The sequence below is a fragment of the Mya arenaria genome, chromosome 6 (genome assembly GCF_026914265.1).
Source record: "Mya arenaria isolate MELC-2E11 chromosome 6, ASM2691426v1".
Taxonomy (NCBI): domain Eukaryota; kingdom Metazoa; phylum Mollusca; class Bivalvia; order Myida; family Myidae; genus Mya; species Mya arenaria.
In genome coordinates, this window is record NC_069127.1 from 82,950,572 (window position 1) to 82,970,184 (window position 19,613).

At 36.1% G+C, this 19,613-nt stretch overlaps 1 protein-coding gene across 2 annotated transcripts; it reads right to left on the reverse strand.

Annotated features, from left to right (window-relative positions):
* Positions 1-17: 17 nt before the first annotated feature.
* LOC128237433 (cell division cycle 5-like protein) lies at positions 18-19,477 on the reverse strand. Of its 2 annotated transcripts, none has more exons than XM_052952969.1 (19): positions 19,349-19,477; positions 17,538-17,641; positions 16,943-17,104; positions 16,624-16,745; positions 15,424-15,571; positions 14,308-14,384; positions 13,568-13,671; positions 11,419-11,498; positions 10,742-10,817; positions 10,253-10,420; positions 9,761-9,938; positions 9,365-9,498; positions 8,860-9,037; positions 8,378-8,502; positions 7,647-7,847; positions 7,233-7,430; positions 6,435-6,518; positions 5,555-5,683; positions 18-5,246 (listed from the first exon to the last, which is right to left on the reverse strand). In XM_052952969.1, exons 1-19 carry the CDS (start codon positions 19,391-19,393, stop codon positions 5,142-5,144), a joined length of 2,418 nt encoding a protein of 805 aa, XP_052808929.1. In that variant the 5' UTR covers positions 19,394-19,477; the 3' UTR covers positions 18-5,141. The 2 variants fall into 2 exon arrangements, with proteins under 2 accessions (XP_052808929.1, XP_052808928.1); XM_052952968.1 differs by having other exon boundaries at positions 8,860-9,040.
* Between the last annotated feature and the right edge of the window lie 136 nt (positions 19,478-19,613).

Consider the following 19,613-nt stretch of genomic DNA (forward strand, 5'->3'; position numbering starts at 1 on the left):
GATTTTGTTGAGAAGGATTAGATAAAAGACCTTGTGGGAAAATACAGAAATGATTTAACAAGGCAGCAATTTTTCTATTATTCCCAATGAATCAACTTTCACACGCCAGTCTTATTCTCTATGGCTCACATTAATTATTTGATCATATGATTGATATGTTTTTAAAAGCAGACATTTTACTTAAGTCCCTGTGTAAATAAGATTATTGTTTTTTAAATATTGAATAACATCAAACGATTAAACAGCTTTAAGGATAACATTAAACAACAATACATAGGGTATTAACTTATATTTTTCATATCCTATTTTCAGACGCTCGGACAAAGGAAAATCCACCTATGTTTATAGACTTAATAAACGACCTGTTCATTATTTATTGTGCAAACTGTTTAGTTAACAGGATAGTAAGAGGTCACAGAAAAGCTTCTACAGAAAATTGGACATATTATACATACACTGGGCCCGGGTTCAAAAAAGATGGTCAGGCTTAAAGATCATAACTTTCTATGTGTAACTCCATTTTTGGCATAGCTTTGTTTCAATAAAAGTATTGTAAGGACAATAATTCATATTGCATAGATTCCGCCCTTTACTTCACAGGGAGTGTAGCCGAGCACTCTTAAGCAGCGTGAGTCTTACGACTATTGTCTTATTGAAATGGGGCCCTGAGAAATAATAGTTAAAGCTGGGCTAAATAAAGCAAAGGTAATTAAAAAACGTTTAGGTTTGATTTTATTCCTCAGGGAATCTGATATATAACAAACAGTTTGTCTTATTCAAAAGTGATTATATAGTTTTATTACAAGTAATACTTGTATTTAAACCAGTTTTTCATACATTTCCAGAAATTATTACACACAAACACATGAAAGAAAATCTATAATGAGAATTTTATGTACAACAAAATGTATTTTTGAGAAAAAAAAATATAATCACTTTTGAATGGAATGCAATTTCATATCTATTATCCATTAGGAAGGTCTGGTATTATCCAGCCATTAGGATATGAATACGGTAATCAATTGTAGGTTATGTGAAATGCAGCACAAACATTGTTTTTGTTTGTGAAAACATGCTCGGTTGGATACAGTGTCTCTTTGATCTATTATGTTGGTGAAGCAATTTTCGTAAAACAAATATTTAAACTTTAGTGCTGTCTTTACATGCCATATTAAATCTCCATTTTGATTTTATGTTATTAATTCCTATATATGTCAAAATATGAATATTCTGTGATAAATAGAATGTAAAATAAGAAGTTGTGTCTTCCTCTCCCTTAAAAAGCACTGGATTATGGTAGTCTTGTTAAATAACATCTTGGAAATTACTGAAAAGTGCAGGAAACAATGTTAATAAGCGTCTTGTTCGTTAACAAAGTTAACTGTCAATCTCGTTCCATGTTAGAGAGTGTTTTCGCTGCTTTTATATCCACATTAACCCCCATATCGGAAGGTAAAAAGTAGGATGGGCTTACCCATTCTAAAAATCACATACAGATGAATTGCAAGGCTATTTACTTTCTGTATACTCCACTCCATTTATTGAACTTTGTTCTTGACAACATGGTGCAAAACACTTAGGTCACCCTCAACTCTCATGAGTGAAATTGTACACTCTTGCTCAAGCACTAGTGTATAAGTTCATTAGCTCTGGTTGCGGGTGTCAACTGTTACTCACTTGACCACATAATACAAAATAATTAAGAATCTTTCCTGTTTTACTCTGTTCTAGAATATCTGTTGTTAATAAAAAAAAATTTTTAATTTTATTAAGAAAAAATATTCTACATGCAATGCTTTTGAAATAACTGAAAAAATAATAAAATTGTACATTATTGTATTATTATTGGGGCATTATTTTCTCAGGAACATTGATCAAAGATTTTTATCAACATACAAGACAAACAGTTTATTTGCTAGAAGGCCATAACTATAGCATTATAAAAAAAGCAAAAACTATAGATAGTAATCTATAAACAGAGAATATTGACAGAAAAGTATATTCCATCAAGATTTTATGGAATCTGAACAATTAACATGAACATGATTTGGATTATGTACATACACGAACGGTCGAAACAAGTTGGCTCGACATTCCAGGGATCTGCCAAAAAACTTTGAGCCTCGCGAATATCCAGTCAAACTGTAATGCTTACAGCGAGTTAATCTGAATAGTTCCCTAACATCCAGATCGAGCCAACGAGGAAAACTAGACAAATGATATCGAGCCGGGTTTTTACTGCAAATAACATAGAGTAAGAGTTGTATATGTTTGTTTTCAATTTTGTTGCCTGCAGAAAACACTCATGGCCAGCCAACCGAAATAAAACTTTGTCCAGTTGTCCACATGTTATCTTTTGGTTAGTTTGCTTATATAAAGGATTTGATTGGTAAATATGAAATATTGGATAAATTTTGAAATATTGGATAAATTTAGATCAATCAATCAACATTTTGGCTAACTTTAACCAAACCAAAAAAACAATTACATAGTTTTATACAGATACACAGGTTTCGTTGTCTAGACATAGATTTTTTCCCCACAAAACAATCAAAAAGCAGGTTCAACGACAAGCCAATGCCTTTTGCTATACCAACAGATGTCTTAACTCCAAAATTTTTAAATCTGCAGGTATATCACTGATTATAAGAAGTTGATTTTGTTTCATGTCCTCAACTTTGTTTTCAACGTTTTTCCCCTCAAAAATTCAATTCACATTAATAATGTAGAAAACTAAAATAATTATGACACAAAGGTTATTTCAAATTGTGACTTAGATCAGCAATGCATCTTACAGAAATGTGTCCCACACTCTAAACCATCTTTTGAAGAACTTTTATGAAAGAATAACAATCTGACAAATGTTTGGGTCAAACATTTTATTTTCATACCAAGAACAACTTTCTCCTTGATTTAACACACACTATGGCCCCTTTTCTGTAGACAAATGAATTTCGAAGTGGAAATCATTACCATGCACATCTTGTATTTTAAACGTTAATAGGACAAACAAGTTGAAAATCTGTATAAAGAATGCCATGGAAGGATACGCAAGTTTAAATGTTTGAACCCGATTTAAACCCCCTATAGTGGGTTCACTGGCTATACCATGTTGATAATACCATAACTAATAGCAGACTTTAAAGCCATAAAGTAATTGTACCATAGAAAATAGTATTTCATTAACACTGAGATGAAACAATTTATTGCTGTACAAAAGTTAAGTTGTTGAAAATTTAATGAAATTGATAGATTCAGATTGACTCAAGTCCATTATTTCGGTTTTCGTCTCATGCTGTAATAGGTGAGATAAATTAATAAATGAAGTCATAAATCAGAACCCAAAAAAGCTTCTTATAAATAGACCAAGTATCAGTCTTGGTTGCATTGTCCCACCCATGTCACCATAAGTAAGGCTAGACCTGGGTTAAGTAGAACAGTCCAAGCAATTGACAAACCACCCACGTGTTCATGAGGATAGCAACATTGGAGATTACTCAAAATAGGAATATCTACTTGTCCTTAATTCTGACACACGCATACTATCTGACATTGTGTGAAAACAAATTTTACACTAATAACCTTATGATGTAACCTTCACATATTTTGTTAAGGATTAATCTTGATATTACAGTTATGATAACATACATCAAGGATTTTCAGGACAGCATTTGATATTATCAATAAAAGTCTTTCTTCTAATCCCGTTATCAAAGAAGGCTGATCAGGTTTGTACTATACTAAACAAGAACCTTACCATAATCATTTAAATACATTTACATTGTGTTGCAATTATGACATACTTTAATCCTCTGGATATAAACCCATAGTTCACCTGTTAATAGAGCATTAGTTTACACCAATGTAGTTATGTAGTTTAGCTTGATTGTGGGCAACTATAAGTTGGAAACCATTTATCCTTGGTAGAAATCAGCAACATACTCCTGGCCCCAATATCACGAAAATACAAAAGTCAAATATCAATCTCAGTCTCAACTCATTTTATCACATAATATCATTTACCAGTATTTAAAATTGTTCATGTTTTTACTCTTTTAAAAAAGACATTCTCTCATAGATTATGCTGATTCAAAAACCTCAAGATTCGAAAGAAAAATTGAGTACAAATCTTTGTATTTGAGTTATTATTCAAGTACATTTTTAGCTCTAAAATTAGTTTTCTGTGAAATATTAACAAAAGGTGTTTATTAACACATTCAAAGAAAAAATAAGAGATAAAATATGTATACTATTTTAAATAACTTTTAATGTTATATGGAAAAAACGAGTTGAGGTTTAGATCTAACTTGAGTCTTTTTGTGAAATTGCCATGAAAAAGTGGCCCTGGAGAGGCTACAACAAATGGCCTCGTGGGCGAGTGACAGACAGGAACACCATGGCAGCAACTCACCCTTGGAACAATGTATTTATACTACTGTTTGCAAATAAAATAAGTGTAACATGCTTGTTAATCAGTTAAACAAAGCATGTTCGCATTGCAATGATTATAAGGTCATGTCTTACCTCCAGAACTAAAGCAGTTTCACGCAATATTTCACGTGAGTTTGGTTCACCAAGCCAGACACATGGGTCTCCTGCGGGTACTCCAGTTTTCCCCATGACACAAGACCAAATTGTCATGTAACAAAGTGCCTATGAGAGAGATTATTATAATGGTGTAATAACTTGATTCACAATTGTTGAAAAATAAAGAAGTTTAAAGTAATATTTCAAACAGTGGTGGAAGTTGCATTTGAAGTGTCATGTTGGTATTCGTAGTTGTGCCTGTTATGGGCTGGCAAATCATTCAAATTCAGCAGTTTGGTTACGAGATACCATACTCAACATAGGTACTGGCAGTATTTTGATGTTCCCAAAACTTAAATCATTCAGAAGGAAATGATGAAGTTAATTACGTTAGTTGCTGGAGTTGTTTCAAAACCTTGAAACGTTAATTCCCTTTGCAAACAGCAGTATCCTACAATCAAAAGTATTTACACTTTTCCAGACATAGTCACATACAGTGAAGTATCACATGCATTGAATCCAATGACTGCATTGTGCAGCATACAGTCAAAATGTTCATGATATCCATGATGATAAAATTTTCTATGTACAAAATTCAAAGTTTTCAGTAACAATCATTTGGTGGCATTTAACAAAGACATTCTGAACTGCAGATCACTGTATCTCTTCTGTAACTCTCGTTCCCTCTCTGTCTGTCTAACCACGTCTTCTGTCAGGGACTGGAAATAGCAGAAACACACAATCAAATACAAAGCAAGGTGAATATATAACAAACCATCATATACCCTTTCAAAAAAATGTTTGCTAAAATACAATGGAAGTTTATTAAGGGGCACAACTTCAAAATGATTATCAAAAGAATAAAGTGACTTGTCTTCAATCTTTAACATATGTGTCAAGTTTTCAAAAATTTCAAGTCATTTTTGACATTATAAAGACTACTCTTATACATGTGTACCTGGACTTTCTCGCCTCACAAAGGAATAAATTGAAATCAACACTAGAACTTGAGGTAAATCCCCCTTACCTCCATTCTCTTAGGTATGGCGCCGATCTCATGTTGTCGGAGGTTTTCAAACGTGGTAAGCTCCACGTGTGTCTGTTCCAGCTGCTCGTGAAGCTCAGTAACCTGCTTCAACAGACCCTGGCTCCGAGACTGAAATAAAGGAGAATAAAAAATGGGGAATTCATTTTAATATTTTAAATGATCATGTTTTTAATAACATTGTATTCCATAAAGACTTGTCTAAATCAACTTTATACTTTCTAATCTCTAAGCCTTTTAACAGAAGTTTTGACTGTGAACTATAAAGATTGTCTGTTCCAACTTTTACAAATTGCAAGTGCCATCAGTGTAAAATGTGTTATTGCCTATGCCTCAAACTGAAAGAAGTATTGGAATCCAGTTAAAGATCGTGTGTTCAACATATGAATGCTAGGGCACGGCTTTGTAAGTCCAGATTTAAAAAATCAAGCGTTCATACTGCATGAATGCAAGGAAAACATGAATCAAGCCTTATATTTACATTTTTCTCTGTTTGTTTAAATTCATGATTAAAAGTATTCCAGGTATATTTTACGCTCAGAATGGTGGATATCTGAAACCTTGTTCACTACTGTTAATATTACATTGCGCTTGTTGTTGCAATGATGGTACAGCAATGAAATAAACAATGATGTGATAATGACAACCAGTTAATGCTAAATGAACGCCAGTTGTTTTCTATGAAAAGGACCAGGGCAATGTGAATATATGAGATATCAAATACTTGCTCAATGAATGCATACGTGTACATTGTGTCTGTTACTCTAGGATCTTACATTTTCTAAAAGATACATCTCTTCGTATAAAGACACATCAGCTATACAAAACTGCTGTAGACGGTATATAATGTAACAATCATTACCTGATAGCCTCCAAGTAAAATCTTCAGTTTCTTTTCAAGTTTTGCCGCTTTCTTTGAATCTTTTGTCATGAATGACCTGTTGCCCTGTAAACACATGACAAATGTTAAACAATTTTCTTATGCTAACACTGCTAGCAATGGCAAATTAAACATGTAGGCCTATTAGTGAATTGCAGACACTTTTAAAAAAATTCTACAGCCAAAAAAATGAATATATAAAGATGGAAGCTTGTTCACAAATGTATTTCTCTTTTGGTCAAGGGACATAAATAGTAATGGGACTTGCTGCTCTGGGTCCTTATTCAATAAGCATCTTTGTAACAATTTTCAACAAAGTGTAAAATTGCCTTTTTCTAATATTTGAATTTTAAGAAAATGATCAATGTTTGTACACCAAAAATATGAAAACAAGCAAGAAAATGATCTAAACAATATATACATATGAATAAGTCTGATGAAAAGTAGAGGATAATTAAGATAATCGATGTCAAAAATTACGAAATTCTCACTTAGTTGAAAATATTCACCAAGTTTCTTATTGAATACAGCCCAGTCATTCAGAACGTGTGTACCACATATCATGGTATGTTTAATTGTTCTTGAGTTATGGACAACTTTGATTATTTAACATGATGCTGACATTAACAAAGTCATGAAAATACCTTTTTACCAATTATTTTAATAAACTAATAAACAATTAGTACCTTAAGACAATCTTATACTAGCCAATAATTGCTTTTCACTGTGCTATAAACAGCATCCAGGCAGGAAATACCTATCTACATAATCTCAACGCACCTCAAGTCGTTTCTCGAGAGACTCTATTCTGTCCTTCTTGCTGGCGAGGTTGGCCCGTGTGTATCGGTTCTGGCTAGGCAGGAAGAGAACCTGAGAGTAGCACTCGTCCCACACCTGGGAGAACGACTCAAGAGAGAGGTCACCGTGGCCCATCCCCCGCTTGACCACCTCCATCTCCTCATGCAGCATCTGTCGGGCCTAGGGCAAGAAAATAACACATGCATCTATTGCTGAGTTGTATATTTTGGATTCAAAACCCTTCAGTGGAAAATGCAACTATTTATATTCAGTACCTGAATAAATTCACGAATTGTATGCTTTACTACAGCTGAAACATTTTTTTTTCAGTGGAATTTTTAAAATGTATCATAACATTTAACTTATCTTTTATAATCCTGTATACCAACAACTTACCATTTCAATTTCATCCTCAGTCACCTTTTCATATGGGTGATACTTGAGGTACGAAATATGAGCTGCCTGATTGGCCACCCCCTTCCCAGTGGTAAGGGCCTTCTTCCCTGCAGGCCCCGCCCCCAGCTGGGCCTCGGTGGGGTTGTATGCCGAGTCCTGGTGCAGCATAATCAACATCTCACGCTTAATCAACTCCTCGGCCTACAGAGAGAACACCGGCTACATGTTATATGCTGTTTCAATCAGATACCAGTATCTTTTTAGAAATACATTTATGCACACATGTGATGGAATAAATTGTATAAAGAGATTAATTGTTTGTTTCAGTGTAAGATCACAATAGAATTTACCATGTAAGCACTTAAAGATTTATTTCATGCGCGGCATAGTCACGGGTGAAATATCTAGTTTTGGTTTTCACAAAGTGAAATTTCTTGAGATTGAAACAGTAAAATATAATTTTTATTTCACTGATTAATCTCTATTAACGACCGTAAAGCACATAATAAATCATTAATTATACTTTACAATTATTCTTGCTTACAGTGGCTTAAAAAGAGAACATAAGTAACAGAGGGCTTTTATGTAATATGGTTTATTGAGATCAACAGTCATTTGACAATTTGAAAGAAAAGTTTGCCCAGAGCTTACAACAGAATGGGGAGAATTCTTCGACAATATTAAGATTTCTTTACCAAAAAAAAGCTCTCAATTAACAAAATTAGCCCCACCTTCTGTAGATCGGTAAGCTGGGGGTCCTGGGGGCTGACATCTCGCAGAATAAGGTCATTCACATCGTACGGTCTGGGCAGGCTTCTCTGGACTGCGTGCGACTGTAGCTTTAACTCTTTCTCCACTGGAAGGGATTGTCAGGATAAAAGAGACATGTTTTTATAGCCCTGTTTCATCAAATGCAATTTGTAACTTAACAAGAGTGCTGCGGAGCCAATGCAAATGCTGGTCTGTTTGTTTTTTCAGTCAAAAATTACAAAACAATTATTATAGCCAGAGTTATGGTACATGCTCAACATTTCCTGTGGAAACATGTGTACCAAGTTTCATTTGAATACCCTGTATGTTTTTATGAGCTATGGTTAAGGTTTAAGTTTCCAGTGATGTAAAGCATGAAATTTCAATAATATGGAAACTTGAATTTTAACATACTTGCATGCATGTCAGTTAAACATTTTTTTAAACCATTCAGGCCACTCACATCTAGCCCTGCGGTCAGCCTCAGACCGGTTGTCTATATCCGCCTGATCCTCGATGTATCTATGCTGGTCCCCAGCCTCATCTCCGTCCTCGTTCATATCCTCAGGAACCAGAATCTCAAAGTCATTCTTAGGTGTTGGCAGACCTGCCAATCCACGACGTAACTGGTCACGCGGATCCTGCTACAAAGATAGACATAGCAAAGAAAATGTTATAACCATTAAAGATACATACAAATTGTCAGAACCATTAGTGGACAGGTAAATGCAAAGGTTTTGTGAAGAATATGCATCTTTCATGACCTGTTAAAATTGCTATCAAAGTGTTTTCTATAAAAGAATAATTTCTTGCTTCTTACTCAATAAGTGAAGAATTCGAGGTGTTTAAGTACAAATATTTAAAAGTATAATCATTGTGAGTAAAACACAAAATCAAACAATAAATCGATGGGCACTCAAGTTGAATGAATACAGAACTAGTTAATTTAAAATCATACAAACATTTACCTGTTCAAATGTGCCCCCCTCGAAATCATCCATCTGATTGATGTTAAGTTTGTCCCTCATGGGTGTTCTACCCGGAGTCAATCCAGGCTGACCGTTCTGTCCAACCAGGGGGGTCATACCATGGGGTGTCATTCCTGGGGAATATTAACATAAATTGTAGTAAACGGTCAATATGTTTCTGAATGCATATAAAGCCATTCTATAATTTTGATCAATTCTTTATTAAATTGTCTGGCAAATCTAAGTGTTACCAACAACAACATAATTGATCAGAGTCTTCTTTCTTTAAACCACTGTCACCCATTACATCCTGCGCAAATGATTTCAAACGTTATTAAACCTTAACTACAGATTCATTCTTTTTTTATTATAATTGAATCAAGCTTAAGTCATTACCTCCCTCCTCGCCCATTTGCCCCGGAGTCCGGAAGGGCGTGCCCAGGACAGTGTTGGGAGTGGCCATCATTCTCTGTTGTGGGGTGACACCACTGAAGTCTGACTCATGTAGGGGAGCATTTAGGCCCCCCTTCAGGGGCGTGTCCACGTTTGTCAGTGCCATGATGTTTTGGGCTTCCTGGAAGAATTAGGGTACAGGAATTGATATTGAGATATCAGGTTCATTTTCATGTGATTTTCATAATTGTAACATGCACAGATCAGAAAAGTTATTGTAATTTATCATTGTAAATGGAACATAAAAGGTCTAACTGGGGCAAATTTATCTCACAATGAAATTTGACTTAGACATTATGCCAACAAACAATGTCACCAAGTTTCATCCTTGCCAGATTTATAAGATGGAATTGACACCCTCTTCAACGCCAATGCCACCAAGAATAATACCTTTATGTTGCCTATTCATAATCACCCTACATTTGAATATCATACCTGCATGAGGACATCTGATGCCAGGGCGGGTGTACGGGGGGTTCGCAGGGCATTGGATCCTGGGGTGACACTATAGTCCTGCAGCAGACTGGCTGTTGCCCCATTTTGGGCTCCAGATTCCTCTGCCTGGGCCCGGGCATTCTCACTCGCGTAACCAACCTTTACAACCTGTAGAAGGGATTGTTACATCACATAGTTGTAGCAGTTTCTTACAACAAATCACAAATTTTATTTGCAAATAGTTTTGGACTAAAGAAATGTTTGCACACAAAGAAACATGACTTTGGTACATAAACCTGAATACCACTAACTATATGCACATGTGTGAATTCCATAGCAAATTTGTTTAATGCTTTGCATTCTGCATTAGTTTTAATTATGGTATAAGGTGTCATAATGAATTAACTTTCAGACCATACAAACTTTCCCATCAAATGTGTGCAGCAAAGGCTAATAAGTACAATATATTTAAACAGTGAAACCCCATACCTCTTCCAGTTCAGACTCAGAAATCTGGGGTGCAGGCAAAACAAGCTTACTCCGTTTCTTCACAGGCTCTTGGAAGCTGAAAATGGGTGTTATTATAAATCATGGGTTTAATCATATATATCAGTGAATAAGACAAGAGGTTATGTTTGAAATATGAATTGAATTGAATGAAGGGTATTGAAGTTATAAGTTTAAGTTCCAACTTGTCCTAAAACTTTAACGGAAGCCGACGCCCAGGCAAGTAGTATAGCCCTCCTAATTCTTTAGAGGTCGAGCTAATTATGACACCTGAGCACTTGTTTGTCAGAAACAAATTGCTAGAGAGCATTTAAGTGTTTCAGGAAGATATACATTAACAAAAACCATGACCATGGCCTTTTACCTACTGACTCTAAAAAAAGGGTCATCTATTAGTTTTATGGTCCTAGGTGAAGCAGTTCTGGACTTATTGTGAGTTAGAAATGTCTCAATAGCATTGACCATGACCTTGACCTTTAACCAATTGACATCAATATTGAAAAGGGTCATCCACTGGTCAACTAAAACCTACGGTAACTGTGTTGTTTCATGATCCCAGGCCAAACAAAACATGGTCTACCGACTGACCAATCAATGGACAGACCAACCAACCTATTGACATTTGTAAATCAAAATAGCAGGTCAAAAATATGCCCTACTTGCTCTGTCCAGCAATAAGACCGGGAAGATCACTCTCCTTCCTCTTCTTCTGCTTGTCCTTGTCCTTCCTCCTATCACGCTAGAAAGAGAGATATTTACTAGTCTACTATGTCTAAACGTATTCAAGCGATTTCAAATATACACTTACATTATAAACCTAAAGAACAGTATGGGTCTCTGTGTAATTTGTCTGTTAAAAAGTTATTATGACCATTTCCAAATTTCCAAGAAATCAAATGCCAATTACAATGTACCTGAGATACATTGCGATAATGAGTAGAACATATTACAGTAATTAGTGATTTTTGTTTTTTGTTCATGTACTTGAGGTTTTGTTAATTACACCATAATGACTATGAGTCACTTCCTCATGCTACTATGTTTTCATATATTACAATTGAACAAAGATCTAAATTGATGACAAGAGTTAATTTTGCGAATATAAAACCCTCATGAAATTAAAGTCATCTACAGTACCTTCTATCCTCCTGACCATCTCCTACTTTGTAAGAAGCTTGTAGTTTGCATTACCCTATACTTCAATATACTAGTCTAAGTCTGAATGCCATGCTCCAAGCTCAAATGTCCCACCCTAGCCTGAATGTCCCATCTGTGCCTGAATGCCCTTTCCCTAGCCTGAATGCTCTTCCCCAGACTGAATGCCCTTCCCCAGCCTGAATGCCCGTTCCCCAGACTGAATGCACTTTCCCCATCCTGAATGCCCTTCCCCAGACTGAATGCCCTTTCCCCAGCCTAAATACCATAAATCCCAAGCTTGAATTCACTGCCCCAGTCTGAATGCCTTTCCCTAGCTTGAATGACCAGTCTAAAGCTTGAATGCCCTTTCTCAGGTGGAAAAATGTTTCTAGCCTAATTGCCCCTTCCCCAACTTCAATGCCATGTCCTCAGCTTGAATACCCTTTCCCCAGCTTGAATGTCCTTCCCCTGCTTGAATGACCTGCCCAAAGGTTGAATGCCCTTTCGCAGCTTCAATGCCCTTCCCCATCTTAGATGCCTTATCCCAGCCCTGAATGCTCTTTTCCCAGCTTAGATGCCCTTTCCCCAGCCTGAATGCCCTATCCCTAGCTTAGATGCCATTTCCTGACCCTGAATGCCCTATCCCCAACCTTAATGCCCGTTCCCCAGACTGAATGCCCTTCCCCAGACTGAATGCCCTTTTCCCAGCCTAAATACCATAAATCCCAAGCTTGAATTCACTGCCCCAGTCTGAATGCCTTTCCCTAGCTTGAATGACCAGTCTAAAGCTTGAATGCTGTTCCCAGCTTGAATTCTTATTCCCGTGCTTGAATGCCCTGTCCAAAGCTTGAATGCTGTTCCTGGTTTGACTGTCCTGCACCAGCCTGAATATTCAGCCTGTTCCCAGCATGAATGCCTTTTCCCCTACTTGAATGCCTCCCTGCCTCAAGCCTAAATGTCATTCCCAGCCTGAATGCCCTTTCCCCAGCTTGAATACCCTTACCCCGACTTGAATGCTGTGTCCCCAGTTTGAATGCTGATCCAAGCTGGAAAGGCCATTACAGCCAGAATGCCTTTTCCCTGCCTGAATGCCCTTTCTCAGGTGGAAAAATGTTTCTAGCCTAATTGCCCTTTCCCCAACTTCAATGCCATGTCCTCAGCTTGAATACCCTTTCCCCAGCTTGAATGTCCTTCCCAGCTTGAATGACCTGCCCAAAGGTTGAATGCCCTTTCGCAGCTTCAATGCCCTTTCCCCATCTTAGATGCCTTATCCCAGCCCTGAATGCTCTTTTCCCAGCTTAGATGCCCTTTCCCCAGCCTGAATGCCCTTTCCCTAGCTTAGATGCCATTTCCTGACCCTGAATGCCCTATCCCCAACCTTAATGCCCGTTCCCCAGATTAGATGCCCCTTCCCCAACTTCAATGTCCTTTCCCCAGCTTGAATGCCCTGCCCCAAGCTTAAATGCCCAGTCTCAAGCTTGAATGCCGTTCCCAGCTTGAATGCATTGCCACAAGTTTGAAAGCCCTACTCCAGCTGAAATGCCCTTTTCCAACACCAACCTTAATGACCAGGCCTCGACCAGTAAGTCATGTTACCAATTTTATGCCCTGTCCTTAATCTGTATGCTTGAATGCCCTGTCCTAGGCTTGAATGCCCTGCCCCCAGCTCACCTCTTCTTTTGTGTCCCTCCTCCCTCCATCCATATCCTGCTGACGGAGGCGCTTGTAGTTCGGGTCCAGTGGGTCGTAATGCTCCTGTGAGGTGTCATGGAATCCTAAAATATAAAATAAATTGATGCTTATATAATGCATAATTACTACACTTTGCAAATGAAATTTCAAGGTCTTGAAGTACCAAATGATATTGGCTTTTGATCTGTCCAAAACCACTAGGTGATTTTTGAATCAAGAGCAACATCTACAGCAGAGCCCGTCAGTGAACTTTACATATCAAAGAAACAGTACTTGATATAAAATAAATTTACTGCTGTTTTTTCTCTAAACTAGACTCTCTGTCCGCTCTGCAGACCCTCCGTACACCTGTCCTGGCACAAGTACCATGTTTCTTTTGTTTTCATTCATACATTAACTTAATCACCATAATTATAATGAGCATAATAACCTCATTCTTTATACATGAACTTATAGTATAATCATACTTAAAAAAGCACTGCAAAGCTAACGCCACCACTTGTCTGTTTCATTTTCAATTTAAGCTAGAGTCATAATGGTCTTCACATTTGCATATTGTTCCTTGCAACTTGTTTATCAACTTTCATTTGAATATCTTGATAAGTTTTTGCATTATGTCCAATGGTAAAAAAGTTGTAAGATATCGCAGCAGACACCATCAACTTTATATCTTTAAACAAACAGACAAGCTTGAAGTGTGTAAAAATTCAGAAACGTACCTGGTGCAGGTTTTTTCTCAAATGGAACTTCAGCATTGTAGTCCACCCCTCTCCTCCTTCTTTGTTTCTTCTTGATCCTGAAATAAGATGTGAATACTCAATTTACTTGTCATGCACGGTTCATACAGCCAGACTTGTAAAATTCCAGGAGTTTTCAAGGATCTCTATTTGATTTTCAAGGACTTAAATAATAAGCTATTAAAATTACATATTTGGCAAGCTATGACAAAAAATTGGGACATAGTAACCTGTCCAACATTTAGTTGTCCAGAGCAATAAGAACTGACGGCTGAGGCGTTATGGAAAGCATGACATTTGTATTGTTAAAACTGGAGCAGATTGGACTGACCGCTTTGGCGATGGTGGAATGATAAACATGTCAATAATATAACTGGTAGGCAGATTTATCTTGTGTTTTTTCAACTTTGAGTAAGATTTCAGGGCAGACTCGCCAATTAGACTGATGTCAATAACTCTTATATAATGTTTAGACATAGCTTTGTGTTTATTTTCATAATCAATCATGGCAAGAAGCCACTTTTTGTTCAAAATGCAAGACATTTTCAGTGACATTTTCAGCAAAAAGAAACTGGAAACAGAAATATGCTGAACCAGTGCTCATGTAATTGGTACCACCAGAGTCTTAAACACATACCATACCGTACAGTCACACTCACACTAACAGATTTGAATGGTAAAGAGTTACTAGTAAAGCTTCCTCTAAGATTAAACTTTTATGTAAAGCATTTTATAAGAGTTACTTAATTTTGAACAGAACAACGAAATGTAAGGTCTATTTCCAAAAAACAAGCACTTTTGAAGCAGTTTTCAAGGCAACATAAAAGGACTTTTCATCCAGCAGCCTGAAATTCATGTACTGTTCATGTCTGTGTGAACTCTGTTATGTAAAAGGGATGCTATACAGATCTTTTAAATGTTTTACAGGAAGCAGTCTGAATGACTCAGAAAATGCACTATGCTAACAAAAATGAAAACCCTTCCTCCAAACAAAATTTTAAACGCTTTCAAAACTCTTACCTCTTGGTACATTTTTGGATGTTTAGGACTTCTATAAAACTTAATAAACAATCACTATGTTGTACTTATAACACTTACTCTATCCCAGCAGCTCTGAGTTCTCTGCGTTTCTGCAGCGCGGCGAGCCGTCTAGCCTCCTCTAGTTGTTTCTCCCGAGCTTTCCTCTTTGCCTTCTTACCCTGTGTGTTTGCCAGCCTTGCGCGCGCCTCAGACAACATCTCCAGTTCTAAGAGAATGACAGTAAAGTGGTTACAGTCAAACCTGTATTAAGTGGCCACCTTTGGAAAAAGGTCAAAATGGCTGTCTAATTATCATCTTCAATGTAGAAGTTTATATACAAATGTAGATAAGATAAGTAAATAACTTTATTCCAAAATTATAAATAGAATACAGTAAATAAATCTTGATACATACATGTGTGCTGTAAATAGCAAAAACAACAAAGAATCCCCAAACTCAGTCCACGATTACATACACAACTACATCAAGTTCACTTTTTAAAGTAATCCGTCATTTTCATTTGCTTTTCATCAGTCTCTAATCTAAAGTGCATGAAAAAATCCTGTACCAACATTATCATGTCCAGCATGTCACTCTTTGAGCGCTGTAGGGCAAATGTTTAATAGTGACAAGCGTTTGGATTATCATTGCTCACATATTGCTCCACATTTTCAAGCTTACGCTTAAGCAAGAAATTGACTTGTGTCTGTCCACAGTTAAATTCCTTGGCAACACTTCTTGTACAACGAATGTTTTCTAATAATTTTACACACTTGACACGTTCATTTAGAGTCAAACACTTACCATTTGTTTAATTGTCACACATGATTAAAATTTAAAAAGAAAACCAGGCAAAATGCAATGAAAATATTGGTTCATAAAAAAGAAGTCTGTGCACTTTAAAAATTTAAATTGAAATCAATACAAATGATTTGATGATGGAAATATCCGAGGCCATTGTATTTCTCCATAAACTTCAGTATGTAATTAATGCTGTGTATTGGAAAATTCATTTGCAGAAGTGTCATTGACATTGGATTAGTGGCGGCTAATTAATGTTTATATATGGCAATTAGATGAGTTATACATTTTAAAATTAGAGAACATGGCAGTATAACTACATCTTCAAAATTTACTGTTTATGCTATATTAGAACCAACATATCTCTTTGAGTGCATAAGAACAACAATAGAATATAAGGAATAGAATATTTTGACAGCATAAATAATTTGATAAATAATGCATTTTATAACTTAGAGAACATCGAAGGATGACTACCATCTTCATCCATGTCAACGGGGTCAGGTTTGGCAGGCTTGGCCTCTGCATTTGGGTCGATCTCTCCGGGCTTGAGTCGACGCGGGTCATCTTCACTCTCATCACGGTTCTGGGCTTTGTCACTGGCAAAACCACAAACGACAGATGTGTATGTGTAACATATATAACCAGCATGCCATGAACATTATGTACACTTGCAACTACATGCAAACTCTTTTTAAAAAAAAACACTGGCAAAGGGTATCTGTTTTCATTCTTCCCTTTCAATGGGAATAATGCTTTCATAATTCAAGTAAATAAAAAGTTGAATAGAACTTACAGCAAGTATTCATAGTGCTCTAGACACTGTGCAGCGGTGCGGCCAACTATGGGAGCGATAGTTCTCCACTGTGTGGGCATCAGCTTGGCCAGGTGAAGCAGTTTCTCCTCTTCCTCACGACTCCATTCTGTCTTCTTGATGCTAGGGTCAAGCCACTCATACCTGCATGCATCAAGTATAATATACTGAAGTTGTGCATATTTTTTATGACGTAAGATAAACCCTTATTGGTTTGTTTCTTTGGTTGTCTGTGAACAATTCCATTTATGGAAATATTAAGCTACAAAATACTGATTGACAAACGGTCAACATTTTTTCAACCTTATTCACCAGAACGCGTTTGTAGACTTGAAACAATAATATAATATGCATGTCAACAGATCTTCTAGTCCACTGGTCAATTTTTGTACGTGTTCCTGTAATATGAATTAACCATACACTGGTAGCTCAATTTTCAAACAGAGATACAAAATACTGAGTGCCATAAATTATAAAACTGTACGGTATATATGTTTTGAAAAACATACAGGAAATAGAGAAACAGCCTTAATTGAACAGAACTATATACAAGTTAGGTTAATATTTCTAATCCTACCATCTGGCTTTGCACTGTTTGGCCGACTTTCTGTGAAGAAGAGAAGCGATACGTGCCCACTGATTTTTGCCATATTTCATCACAGCTGCCTTCAGAATCTCATCCTACAAAATATCATGTAATGAGTTGAAAATGAGTCAACAACTTTGTTTTATGTACCATACATGCCATATCCCCCTCCAAAAATTGTTGTAATAAGAGTGTGTTGCTGGAATTATTTAATGAATGATAACTTTTTATTTTCTTAATCAGTGCTTTAAAATTTAATGTGCTAAGTTTATAAACATTCTAGTACTGTAAATTCACAAAAACTTGTTTTTCTTTATATATATATATATAATAATGATGATGTCTTACATATATGCTATGAATTGATGTTACCGTATAATGTGTTATTCATTCTTATACTGTATAGTGCTGGAAATTGGTTCCAGTTTGACTTTCAATAATCAGTTCCATTCAAGTAACCAATAATCGATAGAACAATCGGTTTTTGACAATACATGAATTGTATTTTTTATTATATTATATATTTATAAACTATGCTTATGTTATGTGTATGTTTGAAGTAATTTAGTGTTATTGTTGCTTTCGGCCATATGGTCATGTTAACGATAACAACTGAACACTTCCGAATGCAAAAAAACAACACGAAGGCGGAAATTAAGCCAATGCAAATAATGAGAAGAAAGAAGAAAAACAACTTGCCAGTTGAATCAATGATCGATATTGACCATATACAATCAATTGTCGCCAATATCAGTCCCAACCAATCAATTTTCGATTATAATTGATCATCTGAACATCACTAATATTGTATGTATAATAGAGAAATAAATAAATGTAATTAATTACTCGTTCAGATTTCTGTATTTAGTCTTTTATTAAAAATGTTGATATTGCACTTAATTTTGGTGAATAAAAATCCCCTGGCCTAATATCCAAACCCACTGGAATTCAGATCAAAATCCCCTGGGGAGCCTCTCAGAAATATGGCATGTATGATGTACATAATTAACAAATTGCAGGGGTTTCAAGACTAAAAGGTGGTAATTCAAATCAATTAATTTAAAACATCCACGATGACAAAACACTTTTGGAAACAAAAGGAAAGATCGAATGCTATATTCTGCTATATGCACTATCCTCTATATTCTTACTTTCCTCCTACTTTTTTAAAAAAAATCTTTGAAAATGTGTTTGTCAATCAGTTAAACGAGGTACTGTATGTTTACATCACAAATTTGCACTGATGACAACATTTTGTTACACCGCCAAAACACATTCACGCACAATTTTTCGGTCATATATACAGTACACTCCACGCGGAACTACCACTTTCCTCGGTCACTCCGAGGGTTTTTTAATTTATCGCGGACTCCTGCCAAGTACGTAACCTTTTTCCTCGCTAAAATTCACCATTTTCGCCGAGTTGCTCGTTTTCCGCCGAGGGTTTTATTGCCAGTAAATGGTAAATGGTAAACTGGCAATAAAACCCTCGGCGGAAAACGAGCAACTCGACCGAGGAAAGTGGTAGTTCCGCGTGGAGTGTACTGTATATATGACCGAAAAATTGTGTGTGAATGTGTTTTGGCGGTGTAACAAAATGTTGTCATCAGTGCAAATTTGTGATGTAAACATACAGTACCTCGTTTAACTGATTGACAAACACATTTTCAACGAATTTTTTTAAAAAAGTAGGAGGAAAGTAAGAAAATAGAGGATATTGCATATAGCAGAATATAGCATTCGATCTTTCCTTTTGTTTTTAAAACAACAATAAAAATGACAAACATACGGCGTAAACTTACTTCCGTATTTCTCCACACACCCCCTTTAATCATAATACGCGGCATCTTTCTAGCGTTTTGGTGTTCTCAAAAGCAAAAATATGATTAAGAAAAGAAGCGTTTTCGCTACGATGGTTGCTTTGATTTCTGCAATGTCTAATGAGTAAACCGGTTTTAAAATGCGGATGCAATCATGTTTTATAGATTTTGAATGTAAGATCTATAAAAAGGAGTATATTCAGGCTTATTTAGGATATAGGGATAAAAAAAACTGCAAACTATTAAA